The 20029-nt window shown below is 46.3% G+C and overlaps 2 protein-coding genes across 2 annotated transcripts; one reads left to right on the top strand and one right to left on the bottom strand.

Annotated features, from left to right (window-relative positions):
* The first annotated feature begins 6484 nt into the window (after positions 1-6484).
* On the top strand, positions 6485-10908 carry LOC101766946 (NAD(P)H dehydrogenase (quinone) FQR1). Its single transcript, XM_004970147.3, has 4 exons — positions 6485-6638; positions 9824-9917; positions 10078-10340; positions 10439-10908. Exons 1-4 carry the CDS (start codon positions 6616-6618, stop codon positions 10668-10670), a joined length of 612 nt encoding a protein of 203 aa, XP_004970204.1. The 5' UTR covers positions 6485-6615; the 3' UTR covers positions 10671-10908.
* Positions 10909-12887: 1979 nt separating this feature from the next.
* LOC101767345 (transcription factor bHLH112) lies at positions 12888-15486 on the bottom strand. The gene is made up of 7 exons (XM_004970149.2): positions 15100-15486; positions 14507-14981; positions 14293-14391; positions 14028-14093; positions 13834-13899; positions 13661-13717; positions 12888-13542 (listed from the first exon to the last, which is right to left on the bottom strand). Exons 1-7 carry the CDS (start codon positions 15468-15470, stop codon positions 13393-13395), a joined length of 1284 nt encoding a protein of 427 aa, XP_004970206.1. The 5' UTR covers positions 15471-15486; the 3' UTR covers positions 12888-13392.
* Positions 15487-20029: the final 4543 nt, after the last annotated feature.

Raw genomic sequence — 20029 nt, forward strand, 5'->3', positions numbered from 1 at the left:
GGGGACTCATAGCGGCTACATCCTAAGGAGGCACAAATCCTATACGCAGCAACATACGCTCTCCTCTCCAAAAAGACAGAAAAGTCTCAATGACTACTTTACGCGCAATCGCGCAGTCTTTTTGTCGCAATGCCGACTACTTATTTTAAATGTCTTCTCTTAGCGGTTGTTAATCTACTCGAGTAGAACACGTCTCAATTTGTGAAAGCCTTGATTCTTCTGTAATGTCTAAACACTAGGATGAGAGACAAATATCTCCGTAGCAGCAGTGCTAGTAGGCGTACATGAGACAAAGATCTCACATGCAATGGCTATGGCTAAATAGAGATTGGGAGCCTAAACGTAACAGGCTAACTACTCAGGAAAAATATAGCCGAAATAAGAGCATGACACACAACATTTATATTACATTCATCACTGAATAAATTTCAGTAGTTTCAATATTCCACAATATGCTATGTAATGTATGCATCTTTTTTTTCAGGTCAAGATTCGGCAACGACTCTCGAGGACGCTTAGTGTACCTCCAATGGCTCCGCTATCTCCCAGGTTCGAGGGCTAAGCGCCAATTACTACTCAAAATATCTCTAATGGCTCAGCTAACTTCCAAGCTCGGGGGCTATGCGCTAAATAACTACTCGATGTAGCTCCTACGGCTCACCTGGTGCATAAGCTCGGGAGCTGAACGCCGCAAAACTACTCAGATGACAATTGGCATGAAAACTAAAGTCGCTAGACCCTTGAATTGATTATTTAATCATTCCAAGGCTCGGGGGTTGATAAGCTACACCCAACAGTTGATTTTTTTAAAACGAAGAAAGAAGATTCAAGATTTTATTGATCCTCAGTCTGATTCTTCGATTCAACCTAAGACTCGGGGGTTACTCCATATGGAGTGCGACTTCTACTGCCCTCCATATCACATTCCAAAGATGAAGATTACAAAATCAAAACGATCAAGGGTTTGAGCACACCATAACCTCATGGTAACTTTGAAGAACTTTGAAGATTCAACCAGATAAAGTACTTAGAAGCACTAAACTACTCAGCGAGGATCTGAAAAATAGTAAAAAACTGTTGCATTCAACTATGAAACGCTCGGGGGCTTATCGAGGATAGATTCCTAGTAACCATAAGGAAGGAAGAAGGCGGACTCCTACTAGAATTCCCATGTAATCCTACTAGGACTCATACTATGTAATCCTACTAGGATTCCTCCTTGTAACCTACTAGCAATCCCGCCCCCTAAAGTATATAAAGGAAGGTAGGGGAACCTAGATCGATAGAACTACAATAGAGAATTAAATCCTAACACCAAACAACACCCAAGCGCAGGACGCAATATACAACACCCCTAACAGGGCGTAGGGTATTATGCTACTCTCGTGGCCCGAACCTATATAAATTTGTGTCTTGTGTCCTCGCTTTTACCTTCGAGTTCCAGATCTGGCGATCCCCCACCAACCAATCTACTACCTCGGGATACGCCTCGGTAGGTTGCCGGGTATAAAATGCCGACAGTGGGTTTTGACTCAATCTATTTGATTTGCCTCCATCTGTCTTGATTGCCACGCCGAGGGGGTGATGGAGGACGGCGGCGGAATTTGGGGGACGGACAATGCTAGGGTTTCGTGGGTCGTGAGGAGCGGTTATAAAGGGATTGAGAGGGCACAATTTGTGAAACTGATTGATGCGTAATTTGTGGAATAGGATCTAAGGGCAAACATCGTCAGCTCATTCCGAGGGACGGTCATGGGCGCGGGGGTGGATTCCTTCGATCGTAGGGCGCTTGGCCTTTCCTCGTCGCTTCTTCCGGTCACGTACGGCGCAAATTCGCTGGAGGGCGGACCGAAAGAGCGTAAGACATTCGACGTACGAGGTTTTGTCCCGTTCCTGGTTTTTTTAAGCTGTAGAGACTCTCGAGGTCATCTTTATTTTTGCAGGCTTGAATAATATAGGAAGTAATCGGTGAACGGAGAGGAGGGAAGGGCAGCAAGCAGTATCGCGTCGACATCGAGTATGGGGACGGTGTCGGAGATAGGGGAGGACGGTGAGGAAGAGAAGATAGGCGTCATGGTGGATGGAGGAGAAAAGGGAGATAGAAGGTTGAGGGTGCAGATAGGAGACGTGATGGTTAAAACATGCAATGTGATTTCGGAGGTGTTTGGATACACCTCCTAAAGTTTAGTACCCGTCACATCGAATGTTTGGATACTAATTATGGGTATTAAACATAAACTATTTACAAAACCTATTGTACAGATGGAGTCTAATTCGCGAGACGAATCTATTAAGCCTAATTAGTCCATGATTTGATAATGTGTTGCTACAGTAAACATATACTAATCATGGATTAATTAGGCTCAATAGTTCGTCTCGCGAATTAGTATAGAGATTCTGCAATTAGTTTTATAATTAGCTCTAATTAGCATCCAAACATCCGATATGACACTCCTAAAGTTTAGCACCTCGTATCAAACATCCCCACTTCTCCAACCATCTTGTCTAATCATACCGAGCCTGGACAACTGCAGCTATACTACAGGAATCCGAAAAATGGTCACATCAGGAATTCAGGATCACTCTCGACTCGCCGTCGCCGATACTATACCATCGGTCCACAAGCGGGCATCTCCCCTCGACCCGCTTTATTCGCCGTCACGCCGACGCAGGCCGATCCCGCGGCCGGTTTGATTCGGCGACCGATCCGCCCCGGCCCCAGGCTGCGCACGTAATCCCCCTGTCACCGGACGTCACCTTGGGGCTCTCTGGTTTTGCGAGACCGCAGGCTGGGCTTGACACATTGATCATTCCTCAACTGCCGCGACCGCGCGAGCGCGATCGATCAATCGATACTGGATGGAGCATTCAATAGCGCAGGCAAGGCGATGCCGGCCGGTCAGGCTCGTCGTGTTGGCGTGGTCCAGGCAGGGCCACCTCGAGGACACGGATGATTTGGGCTGTTAAATCCCCCCAAACCAACGACATCTCACATCTCTTTCGGCCTTTCGGGTGATCGATGCCGAATTGCCGATAGATGCCGGGGCGCCGGGCATGGCTTCTCCGTGTCCGTCACTCCGTCCGACGCGCGCGCGGGCGGGCTTGGAGAGACCGCTCGGCCGTCATGCTGCGGCTGTGCTCACGTCACGCGAGCAAGGATTTGATATGTTCAATACGCTATTTGGAGAAGCTGTCAACGAGGGTGCCGGCCGGTCGCTGCACAATGTGACAATGTCGTTGCCTGCGCGGCTGCGCCTCATTCATTGACTCCTCCGCAGCGAGATACTACCTAAATATATGTCCATTAAAGAATCATCAAGCCACGCCCAGTACAGACAGTGTTCTGGTATATCACTTCTTCCCTCTCTTGTCTCGTCAAATCTTTATTTTTCAGCCAGAAATCGTCGTCGGATTACGGCATGCCGTCGTCAATGCGTATCATCTAACAGTTGAGGATAGACAACTCTCCTGACGCCTTCTGCTGTGTCTCTCGAATTCGAGCATGCTTGGTTGTACGTCACCAACCGCCACGCCATGTGCGGCGGCACCACAGGTGGTGGCGTGAAAAATTCATGCCATACTCTGTGGCGAGTTTTCTGCTATTTTGCATGAGCTCTTTGACGGTACACAATACTAGATTATATTAGTGTCAAAAAGAACTAGTATACAAACATCCGACGGTCAAGATTAATTGTATACTACTGAAATCTTCACATGTGGTATGGATAATATACATAAGTAGTATAGGTAGTATAAGGATATCGTGGTAAAAGAATACAAATGACATCACTAAAATTTTATTTTTGACACTAGCATAAAGTTTAAAAGGCCATCCCGTTTGAAATATCACTTTTCACATGTAATAATTACTAAATCATCCAAAATCATGAACATTTAGATCTTATATATACTATATACTACTAAATAGTAGTATTGTGTACCGTAAAAGAGCTCATTTTGCCTACGGTTTATTGTGGCGAGGACTGTTTAAAACAGCAGCTGGATTTTTTTGGCACGTCTCACCTGCGCAACCCCTTCTTCTCTAGTGACGCCTGGTCACCTGGGCGACCTGGAAGCCTCGGGGCGCCAACCGGCCAACCGCAAGAACGAACGAGCACTGCAATCCGGACGTCAGCGTCATCCGGAATGAACGAAGGGTCGGGGTTTTCCTGGATCCATCGCGTTCTCGGCTCTCACCCAATTCTGGACACAGGTTCATCCAATTCTTCGGACCAACAAAGGCAAGCAATGCTACTCTGTAATTGAAGCCGGCAACAGGATGTTGGATAGGATCATTTGCATCCCTAGTTCTGGACACAGGTTTTCTGCCCATGTGTAATTCTGGGAGATCCAATGATTATGCATGAACTCAATAGACGTAAGCATACGAGAAAATTTCGCAGGGTTTGTTTTTCATCAGCTAGTCTAAGTCTGCAGCCATAGTATCCACACAAAAAATGCTTGAATTCCATCTAAGAGGATTATAAAACGACTAATTAATCCCCGTCAAATAGTCCTCCCAGTCTAACAAGCAATCCGTGTGACTCTTTAGACCACGCACGCTCGCGAAAACTGTACGAGACAGTGACCGGGAAGACGATCTCGGCCATGGACAAACTGCTACGCACCTGTGATACGTATAAATACAACGAACGCCGAAGTCGTCATGCATTGCTGTCCCATACGCATGCGCTCGAAACGAAACGAGGGCTTCGCAGCTGCATACTACGGTGGAGGCCGAGCAAAATGCCAACCAGCTAATGAGATCCACTGTGCCGAATCTTTTTGACTTGAATTCGCTGTCTTTTTTATGCTTAGGGTTGGGCAGTTGGCAGATGCGGACGGTAGGTGTGGATCCATGCCACATTCGACACGTTCTTCTTCCCCCTTTATTTCTAGAATGTGGATCCATGCAAAAATTTAGGGAAAAGTTCACTTTACTCCTCCTCACCTATTTACTTTGTCCACTTAACCCCAAAGCAAAATTTAGACTCACTTTACTCTCCAAACTATCTCATTTGGTCCAATCTATCCCCTAATTAGATTTCTCTTTTTTTCTTCATGTACAAATTGAATTTTAATTTCAGATTTTGTCAGTTTGCTTATAACATGATGTTCTACGGTAGAAAAATATATTAGAATTTTTCATGATTACTTTTCGTACATTTTTGTATATCTAAGATCAATTTCGTATTAACTATACCTAACCTATGAAAAAATTTTAGTATAATTTTCTAGCATAAGTCACCATGTTTTGTATAGGCTCATAAAATTTGAACTCAAAATTTAACTCATCCACGAAGAAATAAAAAGAGATAATCTAATTAGGAAATAGATTGGACCAAATGAAATAGTCTAGGGAAGTAAAGTGAGCTAAAACTTTGTTCAGGGGTTAAACAGACAAAGTGGGGGAGTATAAAATGGACTTTTTCCTAAAATAAAAAGGAAAGAAAGCAGAGCAGTTGCATTTAATTTTGTCCATTAGTGTATTTTAGCTTGTTTTCCCTAAAGATTTGTGGTGATGAATTTGTTCTTCCTGAGCTCAACCTTGAAGATTTTCCAAGCGAAAACATTTCAGTGGATTTTCTGCTTATTAACTCCATGCAATGGCTACGCATTATCAGCCCAAGTATTTACTGTATGAACAAGGTGCGTATAGTTTCATCAGTAAAAGGAAGTGTGTATAGAATCTCTTAGCACAATTGCCGACAGGCAGATGTCAAAAACGCAGTTTCATACCTCCGTTGACGTGAAATTTGGTCTATTTGTCTAACGTGAGCAATGTTGCAAATCGCGGGCTATAGAATTTAGCGGAGTGTTCCCGAAAACCTATAGACATTATAGTGTAACTATAGCGGAAGCTATGACCTTTAGCGGTATGCAAAAAACTAGCAAGATTTAGACCTAAATATTATTAATTTCATGAATTTCAGTTTATATTTCATAAGTATATGCAGGCATAAGTGCAAACATAAGCAAATAAGTCACAACTCACAAGACAAGTCATAAATCACAATTCGTAATTCATAAATCAAAGTATATAAGTTGGTAGATCAACCATAGCGGTGTTAGCGATGCTAGACTATTGAATTTAGTGGACCTATTTCACACTTTAACTGAGTTACTGCATATTTACAATATCGTTGCGACATCTGTCTTAAAAATCTATAGCGGTGCTATAACGAGCTACTTGCAACATTGACCGTGAGATAGGAGTACGCCCGGGATCCGGAGTCCAATTGCCGAAGCAGACGAGATCCCATTTGAGAAAAAAGCAGGGGGAAAAACCAGCACATTGGACACCAAAACCAGCTGGAAAAATCTCGCCGTCGACGAGACGAGGGTAAAAGTAAAACGGCGAAGAAACAGGGCAGATAAATTAGAAAAAAAGGGTAAGGGATCTTGAGTTCTTGACTGCCATTTGGAGGTCAAACCAGAGCCGCACCACGCCATCAGGCCATCACTGCCTATAAATACTCTCTCTCCACTGCCCCGTAACTGACGCCCGGAGCGCCAATTTCACTCCACCCCAACCCCTGCTCTTCCCCCCTCCCGCGCGCTGCAGGGGTTCCCAGATCTCCCATCCGGCCTCCCAGGAGCTCCGAGCCCTCTCCAATGGCGGTCAAGGTCTACGTCGTGTAAGCATCGTCGCCTCCCCTTTTAATTTCTTGGAATTGTTCGGGGAATTCCCCTGGTTTCCGTCGTCCGCTCACCAAAAATTTCTCCTTTCCCGAGAAAGCATCCCGATCGAGTTTTTTTCTTGGTCCTGTTTCGTGCACCAGTCGCTCAACACTCATCCAGTGCCAAGCGTGGTCTTGTTTGATTGTTAGGGCTTAGCAACTCCAAGAGCTACAGCCCCAATACCTCAATTAGATGCTCCAGTAGCTCCCTCAAACTGTCCGCATTTTTTTGCGCGGGACATATATCCGCGAGCCCCCGCTCTTTCCCAATCGGCCTCCCGAGCGATTCCTTCCCCCGCGTCCTGCTCCGTTGCTCTGCCTGCGCCTGCTCCGTCCAAGGCCGGCGCTGCGCAAGGCGAGCGCATCTACCTGCAGGCCGGCGCTGCTGATGGCGGCGAAGCCCTGCAGCGCAGCGCTGCCGAAGCTTGCCTCGCGTGCGGAGGTGGCTGGCGGCGTTGCAATTGGAAGTGGCTGCGGTGGAAGCAAAAGCAAATCGAAGTTGTTTTCTCTCAGTAGCACACAAATTGAACTCCCACACAGCAAACAATTGCTAATTTACCATTATTTTTTAATTCAATTTTGGGAGCAACTCTTCCCTGCAGCCGCTTGCCTTGCCACGCACACGCCACTTTGGCCTCGTGCCCGCCTGCCTTGCCGCGCGCCGCCGCCGCTCGGCCTCGCGTGCGCCCGCGGGAGGCCAGAAGGGTTGGAGGGGCTCCTCTGCGGAGGAACGGAAGTACGCCGCCGGCGAAGGGCGGGGCTCGCGGGGCGCGACGGTGCGGGGCCGGAGGGCGACGTGGCTTGTTTCGAATATTGGGGGCTACTTATTGGAGACGTGGGATGATATGATTTTGAGGAAAGAAAATTTTAGAAAAGCCCTCAATATATAGTTTTGTGTAGAATTTTTTGAGAAATTCTTGGAGTTGCTCTTATAATCGAATCGCATATAAGTTTTCCGAGTCGTGCCTTACGGGTGAACTCTCGAGAGTCGAGAGAAATAATCAATTTTGGGAATTCTGCTGTATCGTGCATCCAATTCCCACCGCTATCTTTGCGATGAAATCGGCAAACGAAGTTTTTTTTTTTTATAAAGTTAAACGAGGCTTAGTTGATTCATGTGGGAAAATGGCAACACGCTGATGATTCTAGTAGCCTTCAGTGAAGAAGTCGCAAGAAGAAATTGGACTTGTAGTGCTCCGGGGTTTATTTTCGGCCACAAGACTCAGGGTCTCAATCATGGTGGTAGGTTTCGGTCCTTGACGGAATTGATGCCTCCTTAATGGGGCCAACGCCAAATAGTGGTGGGCTCCGGCGCTAATTGTGCCCATCCTTTGTTGCTTTCTATGCACACCTGGTGCGCCGGAGGTCCAATTTTGTCAGCCTTGCTGATTGGCCCGGAAAAGAAATTAGTGCCATTATTATTAGGTTAGCACCCCACGCCCTGATCTGTGGCGACGATGCATCTGGAAAATTCACTTTAATAGGATCACTGAAAAGAAAGCTCTTGCATGGCATCTCTGTCTACTTCCAGATCAACTCTTCCCCATCAACTATTAAAAAGATGTATAGTTGACTAGTTGTCATTTTACATCTTTTTTTTAAAAAAATTATATTGATGTGTTCTAGTGATGTTTATGCTACTAATTGGTTACTACTCAAAATTTCTCAAGCTCTTAGCACATCCACCAAGTGATTCATTGCTGTTTCTTAAGCTCTTGTGCGGTGGCAGCCAAAATATATAAAATTCTAGCCTTACCTTAAGTTAAGGTGCGATTTCTGTGTCCTGATCTATATGCATATAAATGTTGCAACTAAACTTGGGTGTTGCCTCCATTGTGTTTATTTGCAACCTTTTTGTGACAAATTGAACAAAATGGATGTACCTTTCTTTTTGTTAAAATGCGATTTATGCGGATCCGCCCTTTTCTTTTAAGAGGCTGGATGCCCCCCTTTTGTGATGTGGGTTCCCTACCACAAAGTCGCTGTTACCGTTAAATGGTGCATTCATATGTGCTAGCTCCTGCTGCTTCCCAGCGCTTCACCAACCATTTGGATCTTTATTTTTTTCTCTCTGTCTCTAACCATCTAGGTGATTCTTTATGAGGGAAAAAACATTTATTCATGTAGTTATCAAATACAAAATGAAAAGGCAGTCATATAAGCTTTTGTTTTGTCTCCTTTTGAGAGAGCTGTTGATCAATTCTTGATTTAGTTGCATCGTGAACTTTAACATGAATAATGCAAACATGTCACATTTGACCGCATCAAATTAAATGCTGACTTCAGCCCTTCGGTATTTGATTAATGAACCACTCTTTTATTGCAAACTTATTTGTGGTAGCAAGACAAATTCTTTTTTGTCTATGTCATTTTTTTTGTTCGGTTGAGTTGATAATGAAATAATTAAGCAGGCGAAACAGTTATGAAATGTCTATTGTAATAAAAGTTTGGAGCAACATTTATGATTTGCTGGTATTCTAAGTCAGGCTTTCTAAGAACCAAAAATGGAAGTCAGCAATTCTGAAGACCTGAAACACTTGGGTGTAAATTAAATGCACACACAGCTGCACCTTTACATAAGTTCAGCGACATGTGTATAAATTACTTCTAGAAGTAGAGCTTCCCCAAGATTCTTGCTTGTGCTATACTTTTTGTGGTCATCTTTTCTAGAATAAAATAAAGCTGAAAGTGATTTGCGTAGCTAAGAAGATATGCTGACAGTTTTGTTTCCTTTCATGTCACTAGTCATCATAAAAATAATGTATTTTTGGACTCTGGTTTGGCTGCACATATCTTATGCTCTTCTTTGTAGGATTAGTTCTTTCATCACTTTAAAGCAAAGGCAACGAAACAACTGAGTATTTGAATGATGTGCCTGTATGAAGTATAGTGTCAGAACATAGGCTGTGTGCCTGTGTTCAAAAGGGTACCAGAGCATAGGCACTGTCCTATCAATTTTGACGGAATTGTACATCTCAAAGCATTCTTTCTGTAAAGTAGTATGAAACATAAATTAGTTACATACAGGCTCTGGCGGTAAATGGAGAGCAATGTCATGGAACTCACAAAAAAGAGTAGTATATTTTTCTACTTGACTACTTGAGCGGAACTTGTTAAACAATTTATCAATTATTATCCAACAGGTACTATTCCATGTATGGACATGTTGGTAAACTAGCTGAACAGATCAAGATAGGTGCCTCATCTGTTGAAGGTGTTGAGGTTAAAATATGGATGGTAAGCTCTGATCATCAATAGGTATTTGCACACTTGTCAGGCACAAGTGCCCGACTAGTACATAAGGTGTTTGGAATGCTCTAACAGTTCCTGAATGCAAATTTCGACTAGAATTGCTGATACTTCTATTCCATTATTGCCTAAATTTGTTATCTGAAAGGTCCCTGAAACTCTCTCTGAGGAAGTCCTTGGAAAGATGGGCGCACCCCCCAAACCTGATCTGCCAGTTATCACACCACAAGAGCTTGCTGAGGCCGATGGAATCCTCTTCGGGTTCCCGACAAGGTTTGGCATGATGGCAGCGCAAATGAAGGCGTTCTTCGACGCCACTGGTGGCCTGTGGAGGGAGCAGAGCCTTGCTGGCAAGCCCGCTGGCATCTTCTTCAGCACCGGAACCCAGGGAGGTGGCCAAGAGACTACTCCGTAAGTACTATTCCACAGCTTTAGATGAGGACCAGACCTGATATCCAAAGATCATGGGTTATCATGTGACCAAACTCTTTGCTTGCTACTCCTTTTAGGTTGACAGCGATCACCCAGCTGACTCACCACGGCATGGTGTTTGTACCTGTGGGCTACACCTTCGGCGCCAAGCTGTTCGGCATGGACCAGGTTCAGGGTGGCAGCCCCTACGGCGCCGGCACGTTCGCCGCCGACGGCTCGAGGTGGCCGAGTGAGGTGGAGCTGGAGCACGCCCTCCACCAGGGGAAGTACTTCGCAGGCATCGCGAAGAAGCTCAAGGGGTCTGCTTGATCGCTCTGCCACAATGGCTCATACCGTAAAGATTTAAAACATTTATTACAGCTCCATACCATCAATAGCTTGGTCTGTGTCTCTCGTAGTGCCTGCATGCTTTGTGGCTCCTGCCGCCGTATGATATGGTTTTCATGCTCTGGTGTCTTGGTTGTAATCTGGAGTTGGAATATTGTGTTTCTCGTCGCATAAATATCGATGATTGCTCAAGTAAACGACTTGCAGCTAGTTGATGACATGTAATGTCTTGTGTTTAGCCAACTTAATAGCAGAGCAACTGCAGCCGGAACGACAGAAAGAGCTTTCCTGTTAGATGTGACAACTCTTGATCAAAAGATCAGAACGACAGAAATTTCGTTGACTGCAAACTGGGCTGGATAGGGACAATTAGCTGAAAACAAACCCAATCAACACAAGAAGAGCCGGCCAAAAGGCCCAGGTTTCTTTTCAGTCCGAAGCCCAGCCTGCTAGGGTAACACCAGGCAGGCAGGCCGAAATTGTGCCGGGCTTGTGCTCGGTCTCCCTCGGCCTGTCCCACGTTTCTGTCACCTGCCAAGTCTCTGAAGCAGATGACAGTGACCTCACAGTGACGTTGCGGTGAGATCGCCGAAAGGCCTTTCCATCCTTCTCTAGATGACTAGACATACTCGAGTGCCGCTTGCGGGCGTGGCTCCGCTTTGGCCCTCTTCCATTCCATATGACGCACTCGCTAATAATGCGTTTACGCACTAAGTACGTGGTCAAGGCGGTGGCAGCGGCTTAATCTAACTAGATCCTGCCACGTCGACCACCCGTGCTCGGCGATCGAAGCACAGCTCACTCCATGCACTAATGGCAGTTTTGGATGGGCTACGGCCGGCCCGGCGAGAGGGTGATGCTGATGGCGAGGGTGGCCAGCGCCGTTCCCGGCCTGACGCGTGCACGCGCGCGCACTTTTGCAGCGAAAGGCCGCTCCGCACAGGGTGCTGGCGGCCATCACCTGGATGATGGAGGCCCCCACTTCATCACATGTGTGCGCGGTTTTCTCATAGAAAGAAGAACTCGGCCAAAAGCCGGTGCAGTTGCTACCTAGCTATGGTCGGCTGCCCACAGCCTGCGGCGTGCAAGAATATTTCCGGAACTTATGCTGCACAAGCTCTTGGCAGTTGGTACGCAGTGCTAGCTAGGTTAAGGCTATACTATGTATATGTACGGAAGGATTACACTTATTAGCTAGGTCCTGCTTGAAACACAATACTACAAAAACTAGCAATTTTTTGCCGAGGCAGCTGGCACAACTAATAACACAACGCTAAGTTGCTTGCATACCAAAATATAAATTAATACACAAACAATAACTGACAAGCAATTTTCAAGTAATACTTTTGGTACCTCATGGTACATTTTGATGGAACGTAAAAAGGTCTATTTCTTAAAACTTCACTATATTTTTGGTCAAATGACATGGATTATGCGCAGGCTCCGGGTTAGGCTTGCTTATCGTTACAGTCTGGGGCTCTGGGCCAACCGGCCAAGCCCTTTCATTTGTTTTTTTTAGCGACTCCTTTCATTTGATTTTACTTTTTTCACAATTGGGTGGCATATATTTAGTGAAAATTTCGGATCCTGGACCAAAGGGCTCATGCATGAAAACCCGGTAGCCCCAGGAATAGTGTCGGGATTGGATCCATCCCTGATACATGGCACCACTAATCCACTAATTCCGTAGTACTGTTCTATATATAAGTACTGCGGCAAAGGATGTGAATCATGAATCTCTTTATTTCTCAGAATTCAACTAGTAAAACACACTGCACACAGCTTACCACTGTACAGATCTTTGATCCTGAATGGTGGTGAATTAATTATACGCCCATCATATATATTTGCAACTGTTTTTTAAAATTTGTTAACAAAATATACTACTACAAGATCGATGAGAAAACAGTTGAAATTGGGGCGATGCGTCTGTAAAAACCCTAGACAACTTAAGCAAACTTATGGATTTGGTCCTTATCCTTTTGGGGCTCGTACTTTCAGTTATTATAGCTAGGTGCATATGATAAGATTAGCATCATTGTTCATGCTGCCATGGCTCCTCCTTTTCCTTTCAAATGTGGCACCTGCCCCAACTTTCCCTTCCAACGCCACCCTGTGTCATACTACAGTGCTAATTATATACAGCTACCATGCATTATACGCTTGCAAAGCTGAATATAAATGAGTATAGATGCCCCATACAAGCCCTCAATTCATCATTATTCTCTTTTTGCACCTGAGCTAGCATTTTATATATACTCCCTCCGTCCCAAATTAATATTCGTTTTGAATTTTTTTAGATACGTAGCTTTTGCTATGCATTTAGATATATACATAGCAAAAAACTATGAATCTATAAAAGTTAAAACGAATTGTAATTTGGAACGAAGGGAGTACTTACATTAGGCTGTCGTAGAAGACCGCCAGCCTATTTTTCCCTTTCAAAACATCCTTCGGTTACTTGGGCGATATCATAACCCCTTGCTTTTCGTCTCAGGATAGCTAAGCTAGGTTGCTACTAAAATTGGTTGATCACCATCTGTACAAAACTTAGTTTGATAAAAACACAACAACTTTGCTTTGCTTTAGCTTCAACAATCTGCTAGCTGTGCGTTTAATTTGTTTGTAATTCACGGACAAGCACACGTTGCTGTTAGCACGTGCACCCCTGTACCAATGCATGCAGGCTACACTAGCTGTATCTCTACCGGAATGTGCCTCCAAATGTAGGGTGCCAGAACTCCGGCACCGTCTCGGCCGCCACCGTGTACGTGCTTGCCACCGGGACAAGGCACAGGCCCCGGCTGCGCAGATCCTGCTTCGTCTCACCGTTATCCTTGGCTTTCTCGGAACCCTAGTTTTGATCAGAAGCAAAACAAATGCTATGAACATTTGCAGTCGTCATGGAATACTAAAAACTGAGGAATGATTTTTGAAGTAGCTGGGAAGCAAAAGCTGATCATATATACTACCTTCTGCTGGAATTGCTGCAAGGGGATCACATTTTTCAAGTAGGGAGAACTCAGTGACTGCAGGCAGCATATATGCAAGGAATGGCAGGGATTAGCTAAATTGTCGAATATCAACCAAAGATGTCGAGTAATAGCACGTGGTAAGGTAGGGAATGGCATTTCTGGACACTCACAGAAACTTGATCGTGAAGGAATTTGATGTATTCGATGGCCTCGTGAAGAACCGATGCGGTATCAGTCTAAAGTATGACCAGAACCATAAGATGATGCGTTAGGTCATTATCCAAGACGAGTTCTAGCATCGCTTGCTGTAATCGGAACGGCGAGGAACGAGAGGGAATTGACGCAGAACACAAAGAACTAATACCTTTCCAAAAGGCGAGACTAGTTGCTGGAGCGCAGTGATTCTGTCCCCTAGCTTCTCTTTCCTCACCTGCAGCGCAAAAGCGAGCACGAGAAATGAATTCTTTAATTTTCTTAACAATCCTGACTCCAAGGACATCACCCGCCGATGCTCTCTCTCACACACACACACGCGGAAATGTCATTCATCAAAAGGAACAAAAAGAGATGCAGCGAACTGCTGAAAGATTAAAGGGGCGAGCTAGAAATCTACTCGGATCACGCCTCACCTTAAAAGTCGGCAGCGGCGATGGCGCCTCGATCCGCGGCCTTTTCACGGCGGCAGCCGACTCGGAGACGCTTTTCCTCGTCGCCGGTGAGCTGGCGTCCTGGCAAGAACCGGAATTGAAGTCCAACAGAAACTGAGAGGCTATGACTTGGCGAAACCCTAGATTGGATAGTTGTGAAACGAACTCGGTAGCGTGACTCCCATGCATGCCTTACCTTCACAGTCAGAGAGTTAGCGTTGGAGCTGCGGCTACTGGGCTTCGTCGTCTGCAAGGCCTGCAAGAGAAGCTGCGACGGCGGCAGCGGACCACCGAAAGGCAGGTAACCGCCGGACAAGCAGTACTGCAGCATCGGAGCGCCGCCGCCGCCTTGCATCGGCGCCGACGCCGGCACCGAGGGCTTCAGCAGCTGAGAGAACTGCATCGATGCCGCGTCGTCGTAGCTGATCGAGGACTGGCTGTCCCCGTACACCGAGATGCCGTGCCCCGCCGTGCTGTTGAATATAGCTTGCGATGGCGCCGTGCCGTACGGCGACGGTGCTAGCTGCGCTTGGTCGACCAAGAAGCCGGAGTCCATGTCCCTTATTAATGGATTGTTCATCGCTGGGGCTTCGCCGCCGGCCGCCGGCTGAGCTCGAACCATGTCGTCGTCTTGGAGCACGGCTTGGAAGCTAGTATCACTCCTCCCGTTCCTAAAACTCATGCAAGATCGGATGCTTTATTAGCCACTATATATGAAGCTAAGAGCCTAGAACACACATGGATCATGTATGCGGAGGATGGACATGGACGGCAGCGAAGGTAACTTACAAGAAGGCTTGCGTCCAGTCCACGTGTGGATCGCCCAGCGACGAGGCGGCATCGGACATAGGCTGATGCGTGGAGCTCCTGTAGGGGTCCTGGAAGGTTATGGAGCTCGTCGACTCGGCGGCCGCGGTGGGGGAGGAGGTAGTAGCCCAGCCACAGGCCACCCTGTCCGTGACCATGAGCGGCGCGCGCGCGGCCGAGCACGCCGACGTGCCATGGCTCCTGTGAGAGGTGCTACTCCACCACTCGTCGGCCATGGATAGGGGGGATGGGTCTCCCTGGCCTCTTCTTGTGGTGCTGTTGCTTCGCTCGAGGTGTGGCAGAAAGTGGGATGGATGGAACGGGAGGAAAGGGGGAGAGGGGAATCTGAGCATATATGAAGGGTGTACAGGTTAGTGTGCGTTGAGCATCAATCAAACCATCATGGTAGACATGTATAGGGAAGCAGGAGGCTGACCTTTGGAATGGGACCCAACGGAGTAGCTACTACTAGTCATGAGGTTACATTCTCTTTTTCCTTTTTCTTAATTACACATGTTTTGTCAATAAATTATTAGGTGGTGATGTTCCATTTGGTTATGGTGTTGTTCTTGGTGAAAAAGAGAAGTCAAATTTGCTTTGTCATTCAAGTTTGCCTTTTGAGTTTTTTCTTTACAGTGCAGCAGGTGGTACAAACAAAGGAGGTGCCATTACCATTACTAGTTTACTACAAGATTTTGTATAGTAACTCCTCATAAGAAAGGAGGCACGTTAATTTTGGTATATCCTCGTCATAAAGGAAAAAGAGGAAGCACTGTCAGTTCAAAATTCAGCACCTATGAACTATGGAGGACCATAAAAACATCTTTTACCACATCAACCATCAAAAGATTTCCAAAATTCAATCTAGGGTTATAAGCATCGTCCTCGGATGGTGCAGTGGTCAATAAACTCAATAAGTCAATATCATAGTGGATATAGATACAAATTTGCATTGTCACCGATTATCTAGGAAGTTGATCAGATCACTAAATCTGTTCGGCTTTCAACAATAAACCCCTAGACCTGCAGTCGCTTCCAATAGAAACGAACTTCCCTTGAGCTAGAGGTGCATGGCGCTTTCCAAACTCATGAGAAATTCTATCCAAAATCTACCAGCTGAGATAACAGAGTGTGGCGTGACCTAGCTGAGATGATTTATACACAGCTGGTAGTCACTACCAGGTACGTCCTGCACAGTTCCTTGGACTTGTTGACCTCAGCTAGCGCACGAGGTTGATTGATAAGTATTTGCTTCGGTACAAAGGGAAATCATGTGGCTGCCGCTTTGCTCTTTTGTGAAAAGTACGAACGAAGGAGATGGTTAACTCACTCATGACCTCCCGTTGTTACAGTTAACCGTGTAAAATTCATCCACTTCTCTTTTTATGTCCTTCTCTCCAACATTCCCTCTCCCTTGGAAACCTGTTTTTGCTTCAGATACCTACGATGCATGAGACAGAAAGTTCAGGAAGTAGGGCAGTTACATGCTACAAACAGTTTGGCAAGGATTTGACTTGGGTATCATTTCTAACTCGTTGCTAGGCTCGCTAATCTGCTTAGCTAGTCGGCTATTTCACCCCTCAACGCATAAACTACCTTCACCCCCAAATACATCTCCAGTGTACTCCTTATTTAATCATTAGTTTACTAAATGTATATTAAGCAACATGAATAGAATCTATCAATAACATCGGTAATGTGAAGGCAAGTTTTATAATGAATCTATTAATAACACCATTATTCCTATATATGAAAATATTTTGTTCACAATAGTTGCCAACGTTTTACAATTCTTGAGGAGCCGGAATAAGCCCTGAAGGAAACAATCTGATAACAATTTCTATCCAGGATTTAGGTCATACATCTCAGTACATGCTTCGTGAATTACACCGAACTTTGCTCAAAAGCAGCTTTTGCATCTGCACGGCAGGATTATTACCTTCTGGAGAAAACTTTATTAGGACACAAAGCTTCTTTTTAGCACTCCATCCATCCATGCATAGTTTGCTTTGCTCTGGGCAACACGAGCTTCATGCATGTCTTCTTCGCGAAGACGAGGTAGAGAAATGGGGTCTGGTTCGCGTTATGTCAAAAATGTTAGCGGCGGACGATCTACCAACAAGTTGGTCTCCGTCTAAATCACTTCGGCAGAAAGGCTTCCAACATTTCCATGTGTTGTCGAGGCAGTGGCTCAAGATGTGTAGGAAGACACAATCGCAGATCTAGCTAGTGACTTGAACCGGCTCGCTAGTGACATTTTCAGTATGTACATGTGGACTGCAAAAATGCGCTTTAATTTCGTTAGGCATCACTATATATTTCTTTTTTATGCCATGCCAAATTGCCAATATCCATTGCTGGTCAAAGAAGAATATATAGCCTTGGATAATTAATAAGGACCGTATGAAAAACGATTGATTTAGACCCGTGTTTAGTACTATTCTTGGTTTAAGTATAAGATGCCTCCTTTTTGAAATACAACTTCATTTTGTCCTTAAGATGGCCTAAAATATTCCCCAGGTATTGCTTCAGCAAGAGGCCATCTCTACTGGACCACAGGTAGGAAAACGAGGGGACCTTCTACCCATCATGGCATCTTGCCTCCAAAATGAAGATCTGGATCGCCCGTTTTGTCCAATAAGTTCTCGTCTCGTCGAATTAAAGCAGGGGCAGGGCAGGCAAGCAAGGATCAATCCTGCTCCATGTCGATTTCCACCCTCATATTCAGCATTAGTGTTAGTTTAATTTATTGGGAACTTTTTATGCATAGTTCGGTTTGTAGCTTATCCACATCATTCAGTGGCACAGCTAATGCTACATTACTGACTGTATGAACTAACCAAAGAAGATGCTGGATAATGAGCTGACTACTGATCGCCTTTTGGCAACTAATCCGGAACGGAGAATATAAACTCTCTTTCTGTTTCCGCTTTCTCATCACCCCCCACAATTGAAACAAAACTGCCCATATTTCTATGCAAAAAAGCAAGACCGATGCATGCAGCAGGAAGGCTTTTAATAGTACTGCCACTGCTTGCAACCACTAGCCGCCAGCACTACCAGCTTTGAGGCAGCCATAGCCCACAGCTTTTTCTGCCGCGAGCTCACAAGCTTTAGGTTTAGAGTTCCAGGAACAATAATCAACATGCCTGATAATACAAGCCCACGATTTTAGGGCCTTGTCTTGAGGTGTGCAGGGCGCCTTGTCTTGAGGAGTACAGGTTACAGGCTTACAGCATATGTGTGTGTGTAAAGACGACTGAGATTTGGGCCCTGCATCCATGCCGTTTGCCCCCCCTTGCCCATCTGCTTTCAGCAACAGACAAACGCTATGGAACAACGGACCGGATGTACCCTCGGCTGCCTCAAGATCTAGTTTTATGCATCAAAGCCTCGCCTTTTTTCACCCTCGTGGACCCTCGCTCGACATGCGCGCTTATCAAGGTATTGATCATTGGAGTTTTTTCGCTCCCTTTTTCTTTTGTTCCTGTATCTTTTTTCCAAGTTTTTTCGTACTGCCCGGCAAAGGAGGGGAAAGCTAGCCAGAAATGTCGGATGAGACGTGTTTGATCCAATGCGTGGGAGTTGGAGATCCTGATTCGTCGATCCGTGTGGTGTCGATGAAATGTGTGCGCTGCGTATGTACTGCCATGGATGTACACTGAAGCAAAGCTTGCGCTGGCCTGTTCAAAAAATTTTAGTGCTGACCAGTTGAAAAATGTTCAGTTCTGAACTTCTCTGAAGTTGCAAGGGGGCACTCTGGTATGCGAGAAATTATCGGACCGTCTCATGGATAAACCAGATAAACCAGAGGCGGAGGACGATGGAGCAATCGTGCGGCCTGGAGACGAGTCACCAGGGCTGGCATGGCATATGGAATCGATCGGAAACAGATATTCTGAAGTTTAGTCACTGGCTGAAGCATTGCTTCAGCGTACCTCCATGGCAGTACATACGCAGGGCATACATTTCATCGACAGTGGCTCATACGTCAGAGTGCCCCCTTGCAACTTACATGTAGGTTCGGACCCACACGTAAGTGGCTCAGCTGGAGGGGAGAAGCCTCGTCGCATCGATCGGGCCAGCGACGTCACGCCGACGTCGACCGCGCACTTGTAGGCGAGCGGGGCCGGGCGCGTCGCACGCGTGCCCCCGCGCATACCTGGACACCGGGCCCGGCCAGATTCCGGTTGCCGCCAAGGCCTGTGCGGCCTGGCCAGGCCAGCCAGCCTCTCGCGGCCGTGCGTAGGTGACCCCGCACGAAAGCGACGTCGCATACAAGGGCACCGCCGCCCGGCCGCCCGGCCGTCCGCCGCCCGCGCCCTAATAACGTGGAAGCAGACGGTGCGCGAGTGCGTGCGCGTACGACGGCTAGCGGCAGGCCGGCAGACCGCGCTGCACGTCCTCTCGTTTCGTTCCGGCCATGCCTAGGTGCTACGCCTATGCCATGGCAGCCCGTTATCTCTTGCCAGGGCAGGCATCTTTCCAATGCTGGGGTGGTCTGCGGCCAAGAAATTCCCAGCGATAAGATACTCCCAAACTGCAAGTCATGCCGCCGCCGCCGCCGCCTCTGCTGAATCCGAAACATGCTTCTGTCTGTACCTGATTCAGCTGCACGATCGGTTGTGTTCTCCTCCACTCGTATGTAGAGCTGGGACTTAGGCCGTGCCGGCACGGCCCTCTCGTGCCTCGTGCCACATCGTGTTTAGACTTTTAGACACATCGTCTCTTTAGATTTTTAGGCACGCTAGGCACGTAGGTTCAAGCATGGCTCAGGGCACGCCGGCAAATCTTTGTGCCATGTTAGTCCAAGCACGACCCTCGTAGTACATAAGCTTGTTTTTATTGGTACTTTTGCTCTCATACATAGATAAATAATTTGTAAATTCAATAGAGGAAACAAACCGTATTA

Source organism: Setaria italica, chromosome V, assembly GCF_000263155.2.
Source record: "Setaria italica strain Yugu1 chromosome V, Setaria_italica_v2.0, whole genome shotgun sequence".
Classification (NCBI taxonomy): domain Eukaryota; kingdom Viridiplantae; phylum Streptophyta; class Magnoliopsida; order Poales; family Poaceae; genus Setaria; species Setaria italica.